The sequence below is a fragment of the Phalaenopsis equestris genome, unplaced genomic scaffold, assembly GCF_001263595.1.
Source record: "Phalaenopsis equestris unplaced genomic scaffold, ASM126359v1 Scaffold000608, whole genome shotgun sequence".
In the NCBI taxonomy this organism is placed as follows: domain Eukaryota; kingdom Viridiplantae; phylum Streptophyta; class Magnoliopsida; order Asparagales; family Orchidaceae; genus Phalaenopsis; species Phalaenopsis equestris.
In genome coordinates, this window is record NW_018165048.1 from 483272 (window position 1) to 506603 (window position 23332).

General features: G+C 35.1%; 1 protein-coding gene across 2 annotated transcripts; it reads right to left on the reverse strand.

Moving 5' to 3' along the window:
• Positions 1-398: 398 nt before the first annotated feature.
• Positions 399-23028, reverse strand: LOC110029862 (uncharacterized protein At5g19025-like). 2 transcript variants are annotated; one of them, XM_020732331.1, is made up of 3 exons: positions 21863-23028; positions 1985-2063; positions 399-533 (listed from the first exon to the last, which is right to left on the reverse strand). In XM_020732331.1, the coding sequence occupies exons 1-2, from the start codon at positions 22534-22536 to the stop codon at positions 2042-2044; spliced, it is 696 nt and encodes a 231-aa protein (XP_020587990.1). In that variant the 5' UTR covers positions 22537-23028; the 3' UTR covers positions 399-533; positions 1985-2041. The 2 variants fall into 2 exon arrangements, with proteins under 2 accessions (XP_020587990.1, XP_020587991.1); XM_020732332.1 differs by having other exon boundaries at positions 1980-2063.
• Between the last annotated feature and the right edge of the window lie 304 nt (positions 23029-23332).

Here is a 23332-nt window from a genome sequence, read left to right on the forward strand (position 1 = left end):
GAGTGAGATCAACTCCTATTTACCATAAGTATATAAATATGTTGTTTTCGTGCTGTAGGTCGGTTTTGAAGTATGTGTTATGTCAGGACAACAATCAATGTCCTCTTTCTCCCTTCTAGGCTTGTACCTAGCGGCGGGCTCCGGTTGTAGCTCGGTTGAGGTGGTGATATCCACAAGCAGCAATAACTGAGTAAAGGAAAGAAAAGAAAGCATAAACAAGCAGCAATAAATGACCAAGAAGCAATAAATGAACTAGTAAAGGAAAGAAAAGCAATGACTGAGTGAAAAAAATACTATCAACAAAGAACAAGCCCAAAAGGAAATAATAAGTTATATATAATTCTAATAGCAGTTCCAGGGAGGAAGAAAAATTGCCAAACTTTGCACGTGGCAGCAGGACTTCATTACGATCACATGAACATTGACATTGTTGCAAAAGAGCACGGCATGTCCTGCACAGTGGATAATTATCTGATATGGTCTCAGCTTGTTCATGAAATGTTAATTTTGCTATCAAGAAGGCATCCTCCTTCCTGTATATCAAAGGGCAGCTAGCAAAAAATTCAAAGCCAGCAACTGAAAACAAATATAAAAGAATAGTTATATAAAAATCAAAAGATTCCCAATCCTTCTAAGAACGCTAGTTACTAAAACCATTTCATTAATTTTCCTTCAATGAACCTTTCTACATACAAAATTTTACAAACATAAAAACAGTATGAAAAAAAATGCTACAATAACTATCTTCCCCACGCAGGATGGACTAAAATCATCTGTTGCAGAAGCATTACCAAGCATAAACTCAAGAAATCTGCAACATAGACTAATTGAAAGATTCCCTTCATCTGCTTAATTTCAAACGACATCATTGGCATGTACATGGAAATTTTAAATGAATGTCACTGCAAGCTAAGTACAAATTAAAAGAAATCTTATTGGATGCAACTCCACTATAACTGGCAGAACATCTCATGCAAGTATAGAAATGGAACAAGAATTTAATAATTGTTTAGCCTGTTTAATGGAATAATATCACCATCAATAATATGGAAAATATAATAGTTCAAGAATTCCATTTTTCTGCCTACTATTGATGAATTAAAATAAAATTAAACAATTAAAAAATTCAAAAGAAGAATAATTAATTTTGAACGGCATACAAAAAAACTTGTTAAATACAAGGTCACAAATTCTGTCCCTCAATCTGAACATTAAGCTATACATATCCACTCCCCTTTGCATTAACTTTATCAGTGTGAAATGACAATGCTCAAAAAGCTACTACTGCACTCGAAGAATCCCATCTTTTCTCATTTTTATGAGCTACAAGCTATAATACGTTGCAATGATAGCATTTATACTTGTTTTTCCACGTGCAAGAAAAAGTCAAGAGATGGATGGAGTTAGGTTATTCTGAGTATATAAGCTACTTCTGCATACGGTTCTATCAGAAGTACATTATTCAAATTCTTTGTAAACCTCCAAATAGATTTAAGATTTGAATCACACAAATACTCTATACAATGCAAAATCAAAACAATGTAAATCAACTGATCTCCAGAACCCAATCATGGAAAATCATTGGAAGATGTACAATTAAGGTGAATATATGGATTTAATATAAAATGATTAAAAAAACCCAGATAAAAAAATACGATAAGGATATTTAATTTTATGAAAAGACAGTTTCAAAAGCTTCAACGATCAAATTTGTGCAATAAATAGTTCGAACTTCCAAATTTTTCCCCCCCCTCATTCTAAAGAAATTTTAGGGCCAAGCTTTCAAAAAAAAAAAATTCTCTCTGCCAATCTGTAAATTCTTCTACCTATTAAGGCAATCTTCTCCCTATTAAGGCCCCAAACTCTAAAATGTAAATATGTGTAAGAATGCATGCATACTAACGAGAAGGGTGGATCATTTGTTATTTTGTTTAATAGATAAATTAGTTGCAATTTAGTAAAACTCAGTTTAAATTTACCCAACCTTTACTCCATCATTCCTTTTCTTTCTTTCTTTTTTTTCTTTGCATGAAATCTGTCATTATTGGTGCAGCATGAGTGATCTGCAAATGTTGAGGAATTGACAAAAGTTACTTCAAACACAGAATGAAAAATAAATGAAGATATAAAAGAATCGATACATATAAACATAAAATTTTATACAATATGATTGATAACTTGGTCATCCTGCGGTCACCATAGATTTCACTATGATTTTTACTGTGCATAATTACAACTCAACATTGACTTTAATATGAACATCAGGCCGCGATTAATTATGTGTAGCAGTTTTTTTCCTTCAAAGGCAGAAAATAAGCTTTAAAATCTAACATGCAATTTACACCTTTATCCTTTAGCAGATGTCCTTGTACGTGATACATTAGATGTATGATGGCGACCAAGTGAATGATATCATGCATACACTCTCAACAACAACCATAGACCAAACAAAACGACCTACTAAATTTAGAGCATATATGAATAAGTAGCACAAAAACTCATACCAATGGATAAAAGAATTAAACATCCAAAACGTGTGATTACCATGATTTATATGTAAGAATTATAAGATCACAAAATGGGATAGAAGCAGCGCCGTGAAGAAAAAGGCAATAAAGAAAATAGGGCATGTGCAGTTTATTTTACCATCTATGTAAAGAATATGTCAAAGTTGCTCCAGCATGAGGCAAAATTGACTAACTAATTCAAAACATTTAATAGATAAGCACTGACAAGTGCCTTTCTACTAATAGAACTATTTCATAGAGTTAGCACAATGGGGTGATAGCAGAAAACAGTTAGCACAGGTATTTTTTATATTTTTATTCAAAAGTTGAGTGCTAGGCCCTTCTCAAAAAGAAACAAGCCAGAAATACAAAAGCATTCAGAGAGGAGAAAATCAAAAATGAAAAAGAAAATCGAACAGAAAACAATACAAGACTTTATTGTATGAATACAAAACTCGATTGGGTTGTCGGGATATAAATATCTGTTATCACCCTTTTGATATTAGCAACATTATTGCAACGACAAGAAACCCAAAGATATACCAAACCAATGATCATGTATAAAAGTACATTCACTTCTAGCATCTTGTTGAAAAAAATTTTATTTCTCCCCTGAGATAGACTATCTTGATCCGACCCAGGACTTGGAATTAATCAAGGCAGGAACGGGCGTTCGGATGGCCTGACGATGGAAATCAATTATCTGTTATTTTATTTCTATTACTAACAATTTAATATTCCAAAATTTATGAAAGAGCCACTTCAAAAACCATTTTCATTAACAAGTAGAAATTATACATTTTTGTTGTTGTTCATGCCTCTTATATATATTTGCTCATCATCTTTTTTATTCATCTTGTTCAAAATCTTAAACCTAAAAAAATTATTTAAAGCAACATAATAAGCTATCTAAAAATAATTCAGGAGTAATCGCACTTTTAAACTACAGTAATCCAATGAAAAGAATTCAATATGCATGTTGTTCTTTCATATCTCCATAATAAATCTAATAATATGTTGGTCTTTCATATTTCGATAAAAAAATTTTAAATATGCTAATGTATTATTCAATGACCTTACAGAAAATACTCAAATCTTTTACATGAATTATTTTAGCTTTACTTTTACTTTATACTCTTTACATACGCATTTGTCTCTTTAGGGATCATATTCAACAAAACCTAACACACCTCTGATATATATTATCCAAGTCGGCACAGCGATTAACGATCTAAACATTACAATTTTTTGGGTGAAAAGGCCCCTACCTATCCCTGGCTGATATTGTCTCATCGACGCAACGATTAGCAATGTAAACATCACAATTGTCTATAATGGTAAGCTCTGTCTACTTATCCCTAATCGATATTATTCTATCGGCACAACAGTTAGTGATCTAACCATCACAATTGTCTGAGGTGGTAGAAAAAACTCTACGCATGCGCCAGTCCCCTGCTTGTACCATTTAGGGTTGAACTCCTCTTCTGAACATACACATACAAGCATTCAGATATAAACTATTTCATTTTTCATAATATACATTATTCTAAGATATTTTCATGCATCTATTAATATGCATATTTACTCTGATGCGCAACTATTCATCATACATATTTCTCAAATCATGTATATTTCTTATATCATTCATATCTCTTATCTCATACATATATTTCATATCATGCATATCATTTTCTTTTGTCTTATCATGCATATCCATCATGTCTAACAATATGAATGATTTAACTAAACTTGAGTATAATACATGAAGTCAAACCTATATTTTGAAATAAAAAAAATTACCAAAACATAGAAATATAATTGCTCACATCAGTTGTCATGCTAGATTCTTAATTTTCGGTAACTAACTGGACGTTGCGAGAACATTTATATGGATATTAATAACTTATAGAACAAAATCAAACTTTAAAATTAAAGCAATTTCCATTAATTAAATTATTCTTCTTAAAATAGAATTAATTAAACTGAATTTACGGAGTCATTCTATAACTAGTTTCCACATGCTCGTCTCAAGTTCGTCGTCTCAGGTCAACATGAAATTTGTAAATATCTTAGGATTTCATAATATCTTGGCTCATAGAGTAATTTTTTTAACTGAAATGGGATTCTTGGCATAACCAATCTTCTTTAATCTTGTCAAATTTTTTACATCTTATTCTAATCTTTACTTACTCTTCCCTTAATCTTGTTGATATCGTGCTAGAATTCCTTACATAAAATCACAAACCAACTTTTTCGCTTCCAACATGACCTCGTCTCCACTATGACGGCTGGAAATGAAAAAGATGTACAATTCTTGAAATTTCTCAAAATGGAAGTGTAAGAAAGGAATGTCTAGAATATCACTAAACTGAGTTTCACACTTACAGAAATCTCCCCGGAAGTCTCTTCCGCAAGTTGTGGCTCCCCTACGATCGCACAGTTCGCGCCTGCTACAGATGCTGGAGCTTGCAAAATCCTTCTTCTGGGGGTAACCGAAAATAGTGGAGAGGGGAAGGAAGACACATGAAAGCTCTTTAAAGGATCCCAACCATTCAACGCATCTAAAGAGCTAAAAATCACGTGAGTAAGACGGTGGCTTCAGTGCATATGTGTAATTAGTGAAGGATTAGAATAAAGTTAGGTTTAATTAAGGTAATTAAATTTATAACTTCTGATTTTATATCTTTCAATCTATTCATAATTTATATATAGATGATATATCTAATTGATCGCTTTAATGCATAAAATTTTATAAATTGTTTCAGTTGAAATATGGGGTATGCAAAAATTGGGACACATTTTAAGTCGCCAAAAATTTTTACCTAATTTCACAAAACTGATTATTAGATGGAATGAAAGAGAATGTAGATTTGAATCACACGGATGTCTTTATACAATGTGAAAGTAAAAGTGTAAATCAACCGACCTTTAAAAACATATCAAGTATAACGATTGGAAGATGTACAATTAAGGTGAATGGATAGATTTAATGTAAAATGATTAAAAAAATGTAGATAAATAACAATATTATGACCTTTAATTCAATGAGAAGAAAATTTCAAAAGTTTCAATGGTCAATTGTGTGCTATAAATAGTTGGTATTTCACCATATTTTTTTCTCTCTTTCTAAAGAAGTTTTAAGGCGCAAGGCTTTAGTTTTTCTCTCTGCTAATCTATGAAGACTTCATCCTATGAAGGGCCAACTCTAAAATGTAAATGTATAAGATTACATGGACACTAACAAGGATAGAGGAGGACCAGTTTTTGTAGTAGACAACTTAGATGAAATGAATTTACTACCTTTACACCATCAATCCTTTTTTTTTTTTTTTTACATGAAAGCCATCATTATTGTTGTATGTGTGAGCGATCTGCATGTGTTGGAGAATAGGCAAAACTTAATTCAAACACAAAAAATAAAAATATTAAAAATAATAAAAGCAGATGAACATAGAATTTTATAAAAGTTAATTCAATTGATGACTAGATTTCACTATGATTTTGAAATTATCACTCAACCCCCATAGTGGCCTTAATATGAACATCAGCCCGCGATTAATTATGTGTAGCACTGTTTCATTCATAGGTAAAAATTAAGCTGAATGCAATTTATCCCTTTATGCTTTAGTTGATGTTCTTATACATGATACATTACATGCATGACGCCTATCGATTGGGTAGTATCATGCATACATTGTTAATAACAATCATAAATCAAACAAAACGGTCTACTTAATTTGGAGCATTTATGAATTATTAGCAGACAAACTCATACCAATGGATAGAAGAATTAAACATTCAAAACTTGCAATTTTCATATTTTTATGCAAGAATTACAAGAAAAAAAAGAATTGAAGAAGGGCGGTCAAGAAAAAGACAAAGGACAATAGAACTTGTGCAGCTTATATTACCAAGTGAAGCATGTGTCAAGGTTGCTCTAGCAGGAGATAGAACTGAATAACTTATTGAAACCATTTAATAGATAAGCCTCAAAAAGTCTCTCTGTTGGTAGACTATTTCATAGAGTTAGCACGGTAGGGTAATAGCAAAAATAAAAATTAGCATGGTTTTTTTTTTTCAGAATCTGAATGCTAAGCCCCAAATGAAACAAACTAGAAATACAAAAGCAGTCAAAGTGCAAGAAAAAAAAGTCACACAGAAAACAATACAAGACTATACTTCATGAATATACAGCTCAACTGGGTCATCTAGAATATAAAGATCCATGATAACCCCTTTGATTAGCAGCATTACTACAACGAGAAGAAGAAACCCAAAGAATATACCATGTCAATGATTTTGTGTGTAAAGTTACATTGTTTTCTAGCTTCTTGTTGAAACAAACTTTATATCTCTCCTCTAAGATTGACCAAAAGTGATTATAGATTTGAATCAAATACACTCTATACAATGAAAAACCAAAACAATTAGATCAACTGGCCTCCAAAACCATACCAGGGATAACCCTTGGAAGATTTATAATTAAGGTGAATAGATGGAGATGTAGATAAAAAGTACATGATCTTTAATTTAATGAGAAGACATTTTCATAAGTTTTAAAGGCCAATTTTGTGCTATAAATAGTTAGGAATTTCATTCTTTTTCTAAAGAAGTTTTAGTTTTCTCTGTAGCTCTGCTAGCCTATAAAGTTTTCCTTCTATGAATGCCCACAACTCAAAACTGTAAATGTGTAAGATTCATGCAAACTAGCAAGAGGGGAGGAACCTTTGTTATTTTGTTTAGTAGATAACTTGGTTGAAATTTACTAAACCCTTACCCATCATTATTTTTTGCGTGAAACCACTATAATTATTTTTGTATGTGTGAGCGATTCGAACGTGTTGGAATACAGACAAAACTTAACTAAAAAAACAAGAATGAAAAATAACTGAAATAGAAGAAAGAAATATTGCAGATAAACATAGAATTTTATACAACTCGATTGATGACTAGGTCATCTTGTCGCCGCTATAGATTTCACAATGAGTTTGGCCGTGAAGGATTACAAGTCAAACCCCATAGTGGCATTAATATAAAGGTCGGGCTACGATTAATTATGTAGCACTTTCTAGTTTCTCCTTCATAGGAAAAAATTAAGTTCCACAACATAAAATGTAATTTACCCCTTTATGCTTTTTTTGATGTCCTTACATGTGATACATTAGATGTATAATACTCACAAATTCAGTTGTATCATACATACAATGTCAACAACAACCACAGACCAAGCAATACGACCTACTTAATTTAGAGCATATATGAATTATTTGCACACAAACTCAGAACAACGTATAGACGAATTAAACAGCCCAAACTTGCAATTTCCATGTTTCTTATGAAAGAATTACAAGATCAAAAAATGGGGTAAAAATAGCACAGTCAAGAGAAAGGCTTACATTACCATCCAATCGAGAATATGTCGAGGTTGTTCTAACATGTGGTGGAACTGAATAACTGATTGAAACCATGTAATATATGAGCACCGAAAAGTGCCTGTGTTAGTAGAAACTATTTCATAGAGTTAGCACAACGGGGTGATAGTAGAAAACAGTTAGCACGGTGTTCTTTTTGTATTTCTTTTTCAAATGATGGGTGCTAGGCCCTTCTCAAAAGAAAATTAACTAGAAAGATAAAAGCAAGTAGAGTGCGAAAAACAAAAAGGAAAAAAAAAATCAAATAGCAAAATAGTACAATACTATATAAATATAAAACTCAATTGGGTTGTCGGGGATATAAAGATCCGTTATAACTCTTTTAATATTAACAACATTATTGCAACGAGAAAAAACCCAAAGATAAAACTAACCAATGATGTTGTACGAAAATACATTGTCTTCTAGCTTCTTGTTGAAACAAACTCTATTCTCTCCCCTAAGATTGACTAAAAGAGATTATAAATTTGAATCACACAAATAGTTTCTATACAATGCAAAAGCAAAATAGTGAAAATTGACTGACCTTCAGAATCATATCAAGGACAACCTTGGATGAAGTACAATTAAGGTGAATGAATGTATTTAATGTAAAATGCTTAAAAAAATGTATTAAAAATAAGATGATGTCCTTCAATGAAAAGACATTTTCAAAAGTTTCATAGAACAATTTTTCGTTATAAATAATTAGGTGTTTCACCTTATTATTTTGGCCATTAAAAGAGAAGGATAAAACAAAATTACGTGTTGCTGAAATAAGAATGCTTAGGTGGATGAGTGGCTTGACACTTGAGACAAATTGCGAAATGAATATATCTGTAATAGGGTTGGTGTAGCTCCAGTGGAGGATAAGATTAAAAAGAGTTGTCTTAGATAGTTTGGTCACATTAAACGTCGACCATCTGATGATCCGATTAGGAGTGCAGATGCTTTAGATTCGACTTATTTTAAGAAAGGTAGAGGTAGAACTAAAAAAACTTGGGCATATGGTATACAAAATGATCTTAATCTATTAGAATTAAATGAAAATATGACACCCATAGGACGAAATGAAGAGAAAAGGTTCATGTACCCGACCCCACTTAATGAGATAGAGGCTTGTTTTTGTTGTTGTCGTTGTTGCTAATTTATAAATTTTCTTCCTATAAAGGCCCCTAACTCTAAAATTTAAATGTGTAAGATTACATGCACACCAAGAAGGGAGTATCATTTGTTGTTTTGTTTGAAATTTACTAGACCTTTACTCTATCATTCTTCTTTTATTTTTTTTTATTTTTTGGTGCATAATACCATCATTATTATTATATGTGCGAGCAATAGGAATGTGTTGGGAAATAGACAAAACTTAATTCAAATGCAAAGAATGGAAAAATTTTAAATAGAAAAAAAAAATCAATGCCAATGAATTTAGAATTGAATATAAATTAACTCAATTGATGAATAGGTCATATTACAGCCATTGTAGATTTCACTATAATTTTGACAGTGGAGAATTACAACTAAACTCCCATACTGGCTTTAATACAAACGTCGGCCCATAATTAATTGTGTCGCACTTTTTCCTTCATGGGTAAAAATTTTGCTCCGCAACATAACAAGTAATATATCTCTTTATGCTTTAGTTGATGATCTTATATGTGATGCATTACATGTATGAAGACTACCAATTGGGTTGTATCATGTATACATTGTCAACGACAATCACGGACTAAACAAACCGTCTACTGGATTTGGAGCATATATGAATTATTAGCACACAAACTCATACCACAGGATAGAAGAATTAAACATTGAAATATTATAATTTCCATATTTTTTATGCAAGAGTTGCAAGAAAAAAAAATGGAATGGAAGAAGATTAATGAAAAAAAAAGATAAGAAAACAGAGCGTGTGCAGCTTATATTATATTACCATCTAAGTGAAGAATATATTAAGGTTGCTCTAGCATGAGGTAGAGCTAAATAACTTATGGAAACCATTTACTAGATAAGCCCCGAAAAGTCTCTGTTAGTAGAAATTATTTCATAGAGTTAGCACAATAGGGTAATGGCAAAAAAAAAGTGAGCATAGTGTCGTATGTCCGTGTGTGTGTTGTATCTGAGATTGTCCTATGAATCACGCACAAGAAATAGAGTGTGAGACAAGAGGAAGAGAGAAAGAGAGATGGAAGGAGTGCACTAATAAATAGTAAAATGAGGAAATTGCATAATATTTTAATCATAAAATGATCCCAGTGGTACAAAAGTTAAAGTTGCTTTTATGCCACTATTAAAATAGGGTATCTCAGGATTTTTCAGGAATTATATCCCCTGTGGGCCCAAGGTCTTGCTATTATTCAGCTCAGTCGTTTGGGCCGACGAGGTGAGATGACTAATAATGTAGGTTGGCCTTCTGGTTAGGGACCATCGGTTAGTTGACCCGTCAATTAAGAACAACCGACTAGATTTATGAAGATAGTCGGCGGGACTAAACCGGTCAGTTGAAATTAGTCAGTTGGATGTATTGATCCGATCATTAACCATCAATGCTCGCCGAGAGAATCCCTCCTTGCTAAGTAAAACTATGTCATAGGCGGAGGGTGAGTCACCATAAGCTGAGTGATTGTTTACACATTGACGCAGGTGCTGCTCTAGCGCCTGATTAAGCGACAAAAGCGCCCGATTGCAAGCGACAAAAGCGGGAAGGGAGGCTCGTGACTATTCGCGATTACTATAAATAAGCTCGGATCGCGATGCCCCGCGATCCTTCGTGAACCAAGGGGAGGGCTACGCTTGTAGGAGTTTCAATAAATAGTTGTCCCCGGTGTGTGAAGATTTAGTTCTTGATGTGTTTAGTTTCAAATCTTTTGTGTGGAGTTTTTTTCCCCTTTGTGGGTTGTATCTGAGAACTGGTGGTACTTCGGCTATACTCTCTCCGAAGTGATGATTGTATCGGTCATTGCATCCTCCCTTTTTATCTTCCCCAAACCTTCTCCTCCTCTACTACTCTGTCGCCGATCCTCCCTCTGTCACCCTGACATCCGACCACCCCCCTTCCTACTAATTACGACTGATGTCTCGCCTTCCTAATTTTTTTAAGCTCCTCCAAATCACCCCACTACCGTTGTCGACCACCTACAACCCTTTCCACTTATTGTCCCTATAGTTCTGTACATTCCCTACGCTACCACCCGCCTTCGCGCAATTGCCATCATTTTCCTAATCATTCTGATCCCTCTAGTCGATCTCCACCACCCATTGTATTACATTTAGGAATGTTTTCTTGTGTCGTTTTGTGTTTGTGTTGTTATTTTCTATTTGAGTCATATTGTAACCCTATTTTAATATTAATGAAAGTTTACTTTTTGTGTTTCCACTATTTTTCCTACTAGTTCCGATATCATATGCTATGAGAGATAGCTCAACCTTAGTCTTATCCTAGAGTTCCCCAGCGTCCACCCCTACCCATTCCACCTCCAATTTTTTTCTTCCAATTCCAACTCTAATCATGCCACCGCGAATAGATACGTTGGGCTCTACTTGGAAAGAGATCTAACTAGATGATGGTAACCAGAAAGAGATTACCTTCAACCATGATCAAGAGAGTCATGGGGAAGACAAAAACGAGGAACTTAATCCGTTCCACAGGAAGGTCACAACGATAAAGAATATCAACCGCCGTTGTGGTATCCAATATCAAAGGAGGTCGAGAGAAGAGACTCCACCTTCCAGAATTTGAATGAGATATGGATCCTAATGAGTTTATTGACTGGTTGCATTCCATTGAACGAATTTTTGAATATAAAGATGTATCAGAAGACAAACGAGTCAAGCTAGCCGCTATTAAGCTAAAGAAGAGCACTTTCCTTTGGTGGGAAAATGTGCAGAGACAGAAAAAGAAGAAAAGCGGTGAAAATATCATTAGATGGGAGAAGATGAAGAAAGTAATGCAAAAAAAGTACCTCTCGCCCTACTATCGCCAATATATGTTTCTAAAACTCCACAACTTACAATAAAGGGATCTTTCAGTTGAAGAGTTGGCTGTCTAATTTGACCACTTGTAGATGAAGTGCAAGATGACGAAGCCTGAGGAACATACGATTACTAGATATTTTAGGGGTCTGAAACCCGCCATCAGCAATGTGGTACAGTTACAACCATACCGGATGCTAGGGTATGTCCAGACATTAATCTTGAAGGTGGAAAGACAACAAAGGCAGAGTCGGGAACAATCATCTTTCAAGCAGAAACCTTTAGGCAGGCTGTCACCTACAATTACCACGACCGATAGAAATTTCTCAAGACAAAAGAGCAAGTCCGGATAGAGAAATGACACTACAGATCAAAGCGGAAAAAACAGAAGGGAATCTCCTCCAACACGATGCCATCCAGAAAGTGGCACCAATGCCACAGCTACGGCCACATTGCCTCCAACTGCCCCACGAGCAGGTTAGTCACACTCACAGATCAAGACACCATAGAAGAATTAGCAAAAAAGAGAAAGCCGAGGAACAGGATGAGAAGTATCACTTTCCACTAGAAGAAGGAGAAGCGCTCGTGATTCGCCGAATCCTAAAAATTTAGGTCACCATGGATTCGCATTGGTTTCACCACAACATATTCTACACGCGTTGCACAGGGACGAAAAGGTATGCAATCTTATCATCAACGGCGGAAGCAGCTAGAATGTGGCATCGACACAGATGATAAAGAAATTAGGACTCACAACTCAAAAATATTCCCAATCATATTCACTGATATGGCCGAAGAAGGAGAATCAAGTCAACATCGACCGAAGATGCTTGGTAGAATTTTTTATCGAAGGACAGCTGCAAGACCAGGTGTAGTGTGACATGGTTCCTATGGATGTCTGTCACTTCATGTTGGGAAGATCGTGGAAATTTGACCTAAGGACTCAACACAATGGATAAAAAAACACATTATTTTACCAAGGGAAGCGCATCACCCTTCTTCCTTTGACAGAGTTCGAGGTCACAAGATCTCTTTTCCACAAAACATTGTCGACATAACCTATTTTAGTGATGACACCAGACGAGAGGACCGAGACACCTCCCCCGATACAGAGTAGATACGACCAAGGGTATGTCAGGACGACGCTAAACCAACAGCACCACCGCGGTGCGAGAAGGGTCTGGTTACTATCATTACATGCTCGATTAAACAGATCATATGTTACTTTGGAAAGATTTGCCAGCATAGGCGTGGTACATCGCCCCAAAAGAACAGATTGATATGACCATTTGCTTGCAAGCTGGGGAAGACCCTCAAAGATCTTGGGCAACAGTACAGTCTTCAATGGGAACTAGGGTGGCTGATAATGAAACAGAAGCTTCGACCAATGAAGCTGAAGCTACCCCAACCCAGTAGATTGACACGGGTGCTGCCCTAGTGCCCGATTGCAGGCACTAAAAGCGCCCAATGCGGGCGCTTGTTTCCGCAAGATGATAGGCCCACGACTCTTCACAGGTACTGTAGACAGGGCAGAATCGCGATGTCCCTCGATCCTTCGCAAACCGAGGGGAGGGCGACACTTTTAGGAGTTTCAGGATTTTGGATCCTTCTTACCTCTTTTGAGTAGAAGTTTATTGGGAGGCTATAAATAATTGTCAACTGGTGTGTGAAGAGTAAGTTATTTGTGTATTTAGTTTCACATCTCCTATATGGAGTTTCTTTCCCCTTTATGAACTGTATCTGAGAAGTGATGGTGTTTTGGTTGCATCCTCTCCGAGGTGGAGGTTGTATACTCACTTTTTACCTTCCCCGAACCTTCTTCTCCCCCAATCTTCTACCGTCGACTCTCCCTCTATCACTCGACACCCAACCATCCCCCTTCCTGCAAATTACTACTTCTGTCTCACCTTCCTAACTCCTTTAAAGCTCTTCCCAACCACCCCACTACCTCTGCCGACCACCTACAACATTTCCCGCTGATTGTCCCTAAAGTTCCACACCTACCCTTTGCCACCACCTGCCTTCGCGTAACCGCCATCATCCTTCTTAATCATTCCTATCACTCTAGCCGACCTCCACCACCCATTGAAATACATTTAGGAGTGTTTGCTTGTGTTGTTTTGTGTTTGTGTTGCTCTTTTTTGTTCGAATCATGTTGTAATCCTTTTTTAATATTAATGAAAGTTTACTTTTTATTTTTTCACTACTTCCCCTACTAGTTCCAGTATAACTCATTGGGCGAGGAGATCCCGGTGAAGGTGGTTGAAACTTGTGACCCCCTGATGTCTCAAGGTTCCCTCGATTGACTCTAGCATCAGGATGCATTGCTTAGGCGTATATTATTTGATTGGTTCAAATGATCTTTAACTAGCGTAAGCCAATCAGTTTTCTGGGCCGCTAGGTCGTTCTCGATGAGCACACCTTTGTCACGTCACTTTCTTACACTGCAGGAATTATATATATATATATATATATATATATATTCAAAATCTAGGTACTAAGCCCTCCTTCAAAAGAAACAAACTAGAAATATAAAAGCACGTAGAATGCAAAAAAGATAAAATAAAAAAGATAAAACAATGCAAGACAACATTGTCTGACTATACAACTCAATTGGGTTTTCAAGGATATAATGATCCCCGCTAACCGTTTTGATATTAATAACATAATTGCTTGATATTAACAACATTGATGCATCGAGAAAAAGAAACAAAAGATAAATAGAACAATGATTTTGTATAAAAGTACATTACTTTCTAGTTTTTTTATTGAAACAAACTCTATCTCTCTCCCCTAAGATTGACCAAAAGAGATTGTAGGTTTGACTTAAACAAAGTCATTATACAATGTGTTGATATACATATGATTGTGGACAACATGGGCCCACATGCAGTTTAGGAAACCGTGGATCCGCTGTTATATTTGAGAGGGGGAAATTACTCTCCCTTAATTATCCATTATTGTGTGTTTTATTTATTTCTTTCTTATCATGAAAATTTGAATTTCCCTCCAATTGTATTAGGGTTAGTCTGAGTTGTGTATATTTGTTATTTGCTTAATAATAAAATTAGAATTTTTTCCCTAAGAAAGTTCTTTCTAAATTCCACATGGTATCAGAGCGAGGAAACACACCCTAGCTCTCATTAATCCATCGGAGCATCTCCCTAAAGTCGCTAGTCCCTACAGGCCCTCCATCGAATCCCTTGTCGCTCGAGATTTTTCTCCATGCATGCATTTATTAGATCAGATCCTTCGCGATTTGATCCCGTCGGCATGTAGACATTGTGATTTCGTCAGCTTGCAGCTGGTCGAACGTAAAATTGTAACACTCTTTTGATATCACATGATCCCTTTGGCATGCAACTAGGTCAAACGTGAAATCCCAACAACCTTCCAATCTTTTGCGATCCTCGCAGGCTTATCCCGAAGGACACCCTTCAGATCTTCAGTCTCTAGTGAAAATCCCAGATTGGATGATCTCTTATGTCTACCTCCTTGAGAATCCTAAGTGGGTTTGAAATCTCTCTCTGGTGGAAATCGCAGACACCTTGGCATTCGATCTTTTCTTCTATTGTGGGAATCTTATGGGAACGATAGATGGCCTCTCTCTCCTCTCCAATGAAAATCCTGTGTAGGCGACAGACAGTTTCTCTCTCTGATGGAAATCTTGTGGTCGACAGGCAGTTTCCCTCTCTGGTGAAAATCATCATGACGAACAAAAAAGAAAAATTTATTTCTTACTTCTGAATCTGAACATAAAATGTTTGATTATTTAGCATCTAAAATCTTTTCCTGCATTAGAAATCACAAACTACGTGACAACAATTTCCTCCAATGGCCTTAATCAATATTCATGTATATCTGTGATAAAAGAAAAAATGATCATCTCACAGAAGAAAATCTCGCACTAAAAATTACAATTCCTAGACATTGAACATTGAAGATTAAAGATCGCATGGTCATGTCGTGGTTTGTCAACTCCATGATCCTACAAATTAGAAAAAAACTTTCTCCTGTACAATATAACAAAAGAAATTTGGGATACCGCAAGAGAAACCTATTCAAGTGTTGACAACACCTCTGAGTTTTTTGACATTGAAACTAGATTACATGAACTGATGTAGAGTGAGTTGAATGTTACTACTTCAACACTCTTTGATATTGGCTCCAACTAGATATGTATGAAACAAACACAAGGAGGTGCTCACAAGACTCTGCTATTTACAAATCATTGTTGAATAGAAGAGAATCTTTAAGTTCCTTCTAGGACTTAACAAGGAACTAAACGAAGTCAGAGAAAGAATCATGGGAACCAATCATCTTCCCTCAATTAGTGAAATTTCAGCTAAAGTACGAAAGGAAGAAAGCGGAAAGAAACTCATGATGGCAGGTAATCCCACTACATCAAATGTTGACAACTCAACTTTATACACTCATTAATCATCTCAAAACAATAGGTCAAAGAAGAACAAACCGTGGTGTAAACATTGTAAGAATTTTGGTCATCTATAGGAGAAGTGCTGAAAGTTTTATGAAAAACCTGCAAATTAGAAGCAAAACAAAGTCAAAGATTATGGAAAAAATCAAGTAAGCTCAGCAACAAAGAAAGACAAGCCTCATGAACATAGTTCATTCAACAAGGAACAACTTGAGGCACTCCAAAAGCTTCTGAAACAATATTATGACCCTTCTACTCGTCTTTTAGTATATCAAGATAGTCTTTCATCTGCTCTTGTTACTCTCAACATGAATAATCAGCCTTGGATAATGGCAGGTGATATCATTGCTTTCCAATCATTTCATTCTTGTAAAGACAATGGTGAAGTTAGAACCACTAATAACTCAGCTGTGGAAAGAACGAAAAGATTGAATCTCACAAAATATCTTATTCTTCAAACTATGTTTTATATTCTCTAACTTGGTCATAGGCTCGGAGAAGCTGATTGACAGTCCTGATATGTATCATAAGACTTTATCTGCTCACTGAACTCCCACTTTAAAAAGACTGTCCCAGCATTCATAATCCTTTAAGTCAATTTTTGTATCTAAGTTTATTTCTCATGAGAGTCAAGTTCTATTATGACATTTTTACCTTGGGCATCCTAATTTTTTTGTATCCATACTTATTTATCAATAAAAAGTCTAGTTCTTATAAGTGAGAAACTTGTTAACTCGCTAAACATATTTGAAAAGTAAACCTAAGTCTGAAATACAAACTAGCACATCCCTTCTCCATGATTCATAGTGATATCTAAGAGCACTCAAAAATAAAAAATATAAATGGGGCTAAATGATTTGTCACGTTCATTGATGATCACACTAGTACCACTTTGACCTTTCTCATGAAGAAAAAATTTAAAACTGTCAGCATATTTCAAACCTTCCACAACATGATCATCACCCAATTTCAAAGCAAAATTTAGATTCTCAAAACCATAATAAAAAATACTACAACAACTCCACTCTCGACACTTATCTATCCAAAAATGACATAATTCATATAAGCTCGTATTGACATACCCCCTGCAAAATGGTGTGGCTGAGAAAAAGAACAAATCTCTCTTTGATATGACCTATTTAATTCTATTCACTAACAATGTACCCAAATAATTTCGAGATGCAATTCTCACATCCACTTAATTCATAAATAGGATACCGAGCAAAGTGCTAAACTTTAATAAGCCTCTCAACATACACATAAAATCTTACCCCACACATTCAATCACAAATCCACTTATCTCATAAATAAGATGCCCAGCATAGTGTTGAACTTTAATAAACCTCTCAACACACTCATAAAATGCTACCTCCACATCAGTCTTTCATCTCTAACCTAACACCAAAAATTTTAGTTGCATCAACTTTCATCAACATCAACTAACTAGACCTAACCTGATCGAGGTCAATCAAATGCATCTTTGTGAGTTACCCTTCAAACAAAAAAGAGTATAAATGTTATTCTCTAGAAACAAAAAAATGTATACAACTCCATGGATGTCACCTTATTTGAAAACCAATCAAATTACTCTAAATATGACATTCAGGGTGAGAGTTGGAGATAATATCAAATTGAGCTCCTTTGTATCCGTGTTGAACCCGCTCTTGTCCCACTATCACAAATCAATTTTAAAATGAACCTATTACTCCATAAATCCTTTTACAACTCCCACTAAGAACCAATAACTTTATGCGTACACTAGAAAGAAAAAAACTAAGTATATAAGGGACAATATGAAAAATCAAGAATGTTGATCATCGGAACAAACTCTACATACCCCAAGTATTCATACACACATGAGAACCAAAACCAAGGAAGAGCATAAGAATGCACAAAACACCCAATAGAAAAATTTGTGAACCTATGAAAAATTATCATCCTATTATCATCCTTTTACAAATCTTTTGTTCGAAACTTGGATAATGTATAGTCCCAAATGTGATCCAAGAGACCTTATTTATTCATGCTTGGAAAATGTGAAAAGGAGAATCTTGCACTTAAAATGAATAATACCTGGATCACAACAACTCTGTCACCTAGGAAAAGTGTTGTGGTTTGCAAATGGGTAATTAGTGTTAAATACAAAGCAGATGAAAGCATGAAAAGGTTCAAGGCTAGACTCGTAGTAAAAACATTCACTTAGTCCTCTGAAATCAACTACCAGGAAACATTTGTACCAATGGGGAAACTCAACACAGTAAGAGTATTATTTTTTATTGGTTGTCAATAATGCATCAAAAATGTATTTCTTAATGGGGCACTTGAGGACTACATATGAAAATATTTCCCGGAATAAAGAACAGCACAAATAATCAGTCAGTGTGCAAACTAAAGAGGTTGAAGCAATCTTCCAAAGCATGGCTTAAGAGGTTCATTAAGACTATTTTTGTCGATGAGTATTATGATCACAGTTTGTTAATGAAAACAAATCAAAAATATATGATAGTTATCCTTATTGTATATGTAAATGACATTATTCTTACAGGATATGGCGTAAGGGAACTCGAAACAATAAAAAATATAATGACTTCCGAGTTTCAGATCAAAGATTTTGAAAATTTAAGATATTTCCTAGGAATGAAAGTAGCTAAATCCAACCAAGGCATTGTTATATCTCAGAAAAAATATATTTAACTTATTAAAGGCGACAAGAATATTGAGGTGCCAACCAACAAATAATCCTACGGATCTCAATCGATGGTCATCAAAAAGAGAGGATAACATCTCAATTGAAAAGGAGAGATATCAAAGGCTTTTGAGAAAACTTATTTATTTTTCACATATAAGACTTGACACTGTTTTTTCTATGTATGTAGTAAGCCAACATATAAACAATCCAAATGAAGGTCATTTAAAATTAGTCTTTCAAATTATGGGGTACCTAAAGATGACTGCAGAGCGTGGATTAATAATAAAAAAAACTAGTCGCACCATTAAGATCTACACGAATGCTAGTTGGGCAGGAAATCTGATTGAAAGAAGATCTACCATGAGTTATTATTCATTTGTATAGTATGGTTACTTAGAGAAGTAAAAAGCAAGTTATGATAGCAAGAAGTAGTGCAGAATCTGAGTATTGTGCACTGGCCCTAGGAATTTGTAAAGGAATGAGACTAAGAAAATTACTGGTGGAACTACACATGGAGAACAAAAGCATTAATATGATGTTCAGTGATAGTCAATCAACCATCAGTATTTCAAAGAATCAAGTACATCATAATCGATCCAAATACATAGAGATTGACAGGCACTTCATCTTTGAGAAGGTCAATTGAGAGGTTGTACAACTATGATACATCCCAACTCAATATCAAATTAGTAAAATTCTTACCAAGGTTCTCCTTCGGCAATAAGTTTAGAATATATGATATATACAACCCAACTTGAGAGAAAGTGTTGATATGCATATAATCATATGGACCACATGGGCCCACCCAGGATTTTGAAAATTATGGGTTTGCTGCTACATTTGAGGGGGAAAAATTATTCTTCCTTAATCATTCATTATTGTGTGTTACATTTCTTTCTTTTATTATGATAATTTGAATTTCCCTAAAATTTTATTAGGGTTAGTCTGAGTTGTATATATCTGTATTTGCTTAATGATAAAATTAGAGAGTTTTTTCCTCTAAGAAAGTTCTTCCTAAATTCCACACAATACAAAAGCAAAACAATGTAAATCAACAGACCTCTAAAAACATACCAGGGATAAATAACCCTTAGAAGCTGTATAATTAAAACATATCAGGGATAAATAACACTTAGAAGATGTATAATTAAGGAAAATAGATGGATTTCATGTAAAATGATTAAAAATAATGTAGATAAAAAATAAATGATGATCTTTAATCTAATTAAAGGCATTTTCAAAAATTTCAAAGGTCAATTATGTGCTATAAATAATTAGGTATTTCACTCTATTTTTTCCCCCATCTCTAAAGAAGTTTTAGGGTTGTAAAGCTTTCAAAAAAAAATTTCTCTCTACTACTCATTAATTTTTTTCCCCAGCTCTAAATGTAAATGTGTAAAGATTATATGCACAATAACAAGAAGGCGGATCATTTGTTTGTTTGCTTAGTAGATACCTTAGTTGAAATTGACTAAACCTTTACCCCATTTATTGGCATTTACATGCATACCACCAATTCCTATGTATTTATATATATAACACCAAAACTCTATCTTTTACATTTATAACACCCAAATATTTCATATCAAATAAAAAATACCATTATTTTAACTTTTAAAAAGTAAAATAATGCATAGGTAAGGTGACATATATGTACAAATTGAAGTTTAGGTGTTTGATATGTAAATACATAGGCATTAAGTTGTAAGTATGTAAATCTTCCGCCATTTTTTTCATGAAACCCATCCTTATTTTCATATGCATTAGAAACCTACATTTGTTGGGAAATATATAAAACTTAGTTCAAACATAACAACAACAACAACAAAGCCTTAATCCCACTACGTGGGATCGGCTGCATGAATCTTTTTTCTGCATGAATCTTTTTTCTCCATTATATTTTCATTTAGTTCTAATAAATTAAGATTATTTTAATGTCATATTATTTAATGTCATATTTTCATTTAGTTCTAATAAATTAAGATTATTTTTTATACAATAAGCCCAAGTCTTCCTAGGTCTACATTTGCCTTTTTTTAACATAGTAAACACAAAGAATGAAAAATAAATGAAATACAAAAAAAATAAATGCAGATGAACATAGGATTTTATACAACTCGATTGATGACTAGGTCATCTTGCAGCCACTATAGATTTCACTATGACTTTGAAAGTGAAGTGTTACGCATCAAGCCCCATAGTGACTTTAATATAAACGACACCCCGCCATGAATTATGTGTAGCAAGTTTTCCTTCATAGGCAAAAAGAAACTCAAACACAAAATGCAATCTACCACTTTATGCTTTAGCTGATGTCATTATAGGTGATGCATTAGATGTATGATGCTGACCAATTGGCCTGTATCAAGCATACAATTTTTTCCATTCAATATAAAGGCTGCTATTTAGAAAAATTCAAACTTCTTACATCATCACTACCTACCTAAAAGAAATTAATTTTTAATAAGAAGAAAAACAGTGTATAAGAATCACACTCAACAGGAAATGCATCAGAATAACTCTGCCACCCTCAAAGAGATATTTACATTTACAACAGCTTTACTTTTTGTTGAATTAATGAATGAGAGGATTCCAGAAAGCAAGTTTAAGTTAAATAACATAAAAAAGTAATTGAAAATATAATAAATGTTGTTCTTGTACATGTGAAGTAACATAGGGAGCCCATATTCCCAGTAACATGAGCTCTGTCCTAGGAGCAGGCAGAGCACTACCATTAGTAATGGTGAACATAGATTAATTACTATCGTTATTCTTTAGGGTATATAACTTATTAGTATATAAAGAACTAAATTGCTAAAACAGAAAAGGTATTGTCGAAGTCTACTTCTTGATACGCCGGACTTTCTTTTGCCCCCAAACTTCCATTCTGCCTGCTGGGCATCCACAGGGTGAGCGAAAGATGAGAACAGTGCGGCCATTCAGAGGCGCCATCTTCTTTAATTCAGCTTCCAACTCCTTGTGATCCTGTCCCAGCCCCAGTGTTTGATTGCCAAATGCATCCTTCGGCAAGGGCGGCATGAACCTCACACACTCTTCAGATTCAAGCTGGATATCAAACTCTACCGCTTTCCTGAGCCCCCTACAATTTGGATTCCCGCACTTCCTAAGCTGTTGATTGATGATCTCCCAAAGAGCAATGCCTGTGACCACCATCAGGACAAAACCAGTAGCGTAGGCTATGTAGGTAAGACAGACGACCTCGCCCATAAGGTCAACCGCCACAGGGAACATCTCAGAAGCTTCATCGTAAATTAGTTTGAAACAGGGCACAGTTAAAACACCGATCGAGCCGAGAACAAGTATAAGCATGAAGACGTCCATGGCTGCTTGAGGGGACTGCTCGCAGAAAGGATGTGAGAGGGGGTTCAAAGATTTGAACCTTCTATTCCGGGCACTAGATAGACAATTCCGACTGTCCAGTGAAGCCTGTAAGTTCGCCGTCTGCCGATGCTCCTCGAAAGCCCGGCAGAACTCGATCAGGCTTCGGCAATCCACCATCGATTCACCGACACAACTTACCGATGCAAAAATTTCTTACCTCCGCCGTTATCAAATCTTCGGATTCCGGATGCAACGATTCGAAAGGAAAGATGGCAAACTATACAATCACAAACGCCTGATGAGATCTAGTAAGGGAGGTGAAATCGATTAAAATCTCAAACTCCGACCGTGATATCTGCAATTCTATGCGCGCAAGTAAGAGATCGGCCTATCAGGCGACGATCGATCGCAGATCTGAGGAGACGGCGAAATGATCCAAGACGGGGTGAGAGATGGAAGAGTTGGAGAAAGGAAAAATATTGGAGAGAGGCCACGCGCTCTTTGATCTGCTATTACGTGGTAGGACGGATGAGTGCCGACTGAGGATGAAGATTGAGAAGCAGTCGTCGTGTGGAAGAGCACGGAGTCGATTACGTAATTTCTAAGGGCAATTGCCGGCCACCGCAGTTTGGAATTTTCATGCCCGTTCTGCTTAATAAAAAATTTCACGGAAACATTATTTGTAATCCGTAATTGTTTTTTAGGCATTTACATGTATTATACATAGCACCAAATTCCTATATTTTACATATATATATTATTTCAAGTTTTGGCCATTGTTTGCCTATATATCTTTGCTTCTAAGGATATGCTTTTCTCACTTTTCAATTATAATTATAAAAATTTCAAAATTACAAGAAATATTAAAAAAGAGCTATATATATATGTGTGTGTGTGTGTGTGTGTGTGTGTGTGTGTGTGTGTGTGTGTGTGTGTGTGTGTGTGTGTGTGTGTGTGTGTGTGTGTGTGTGTG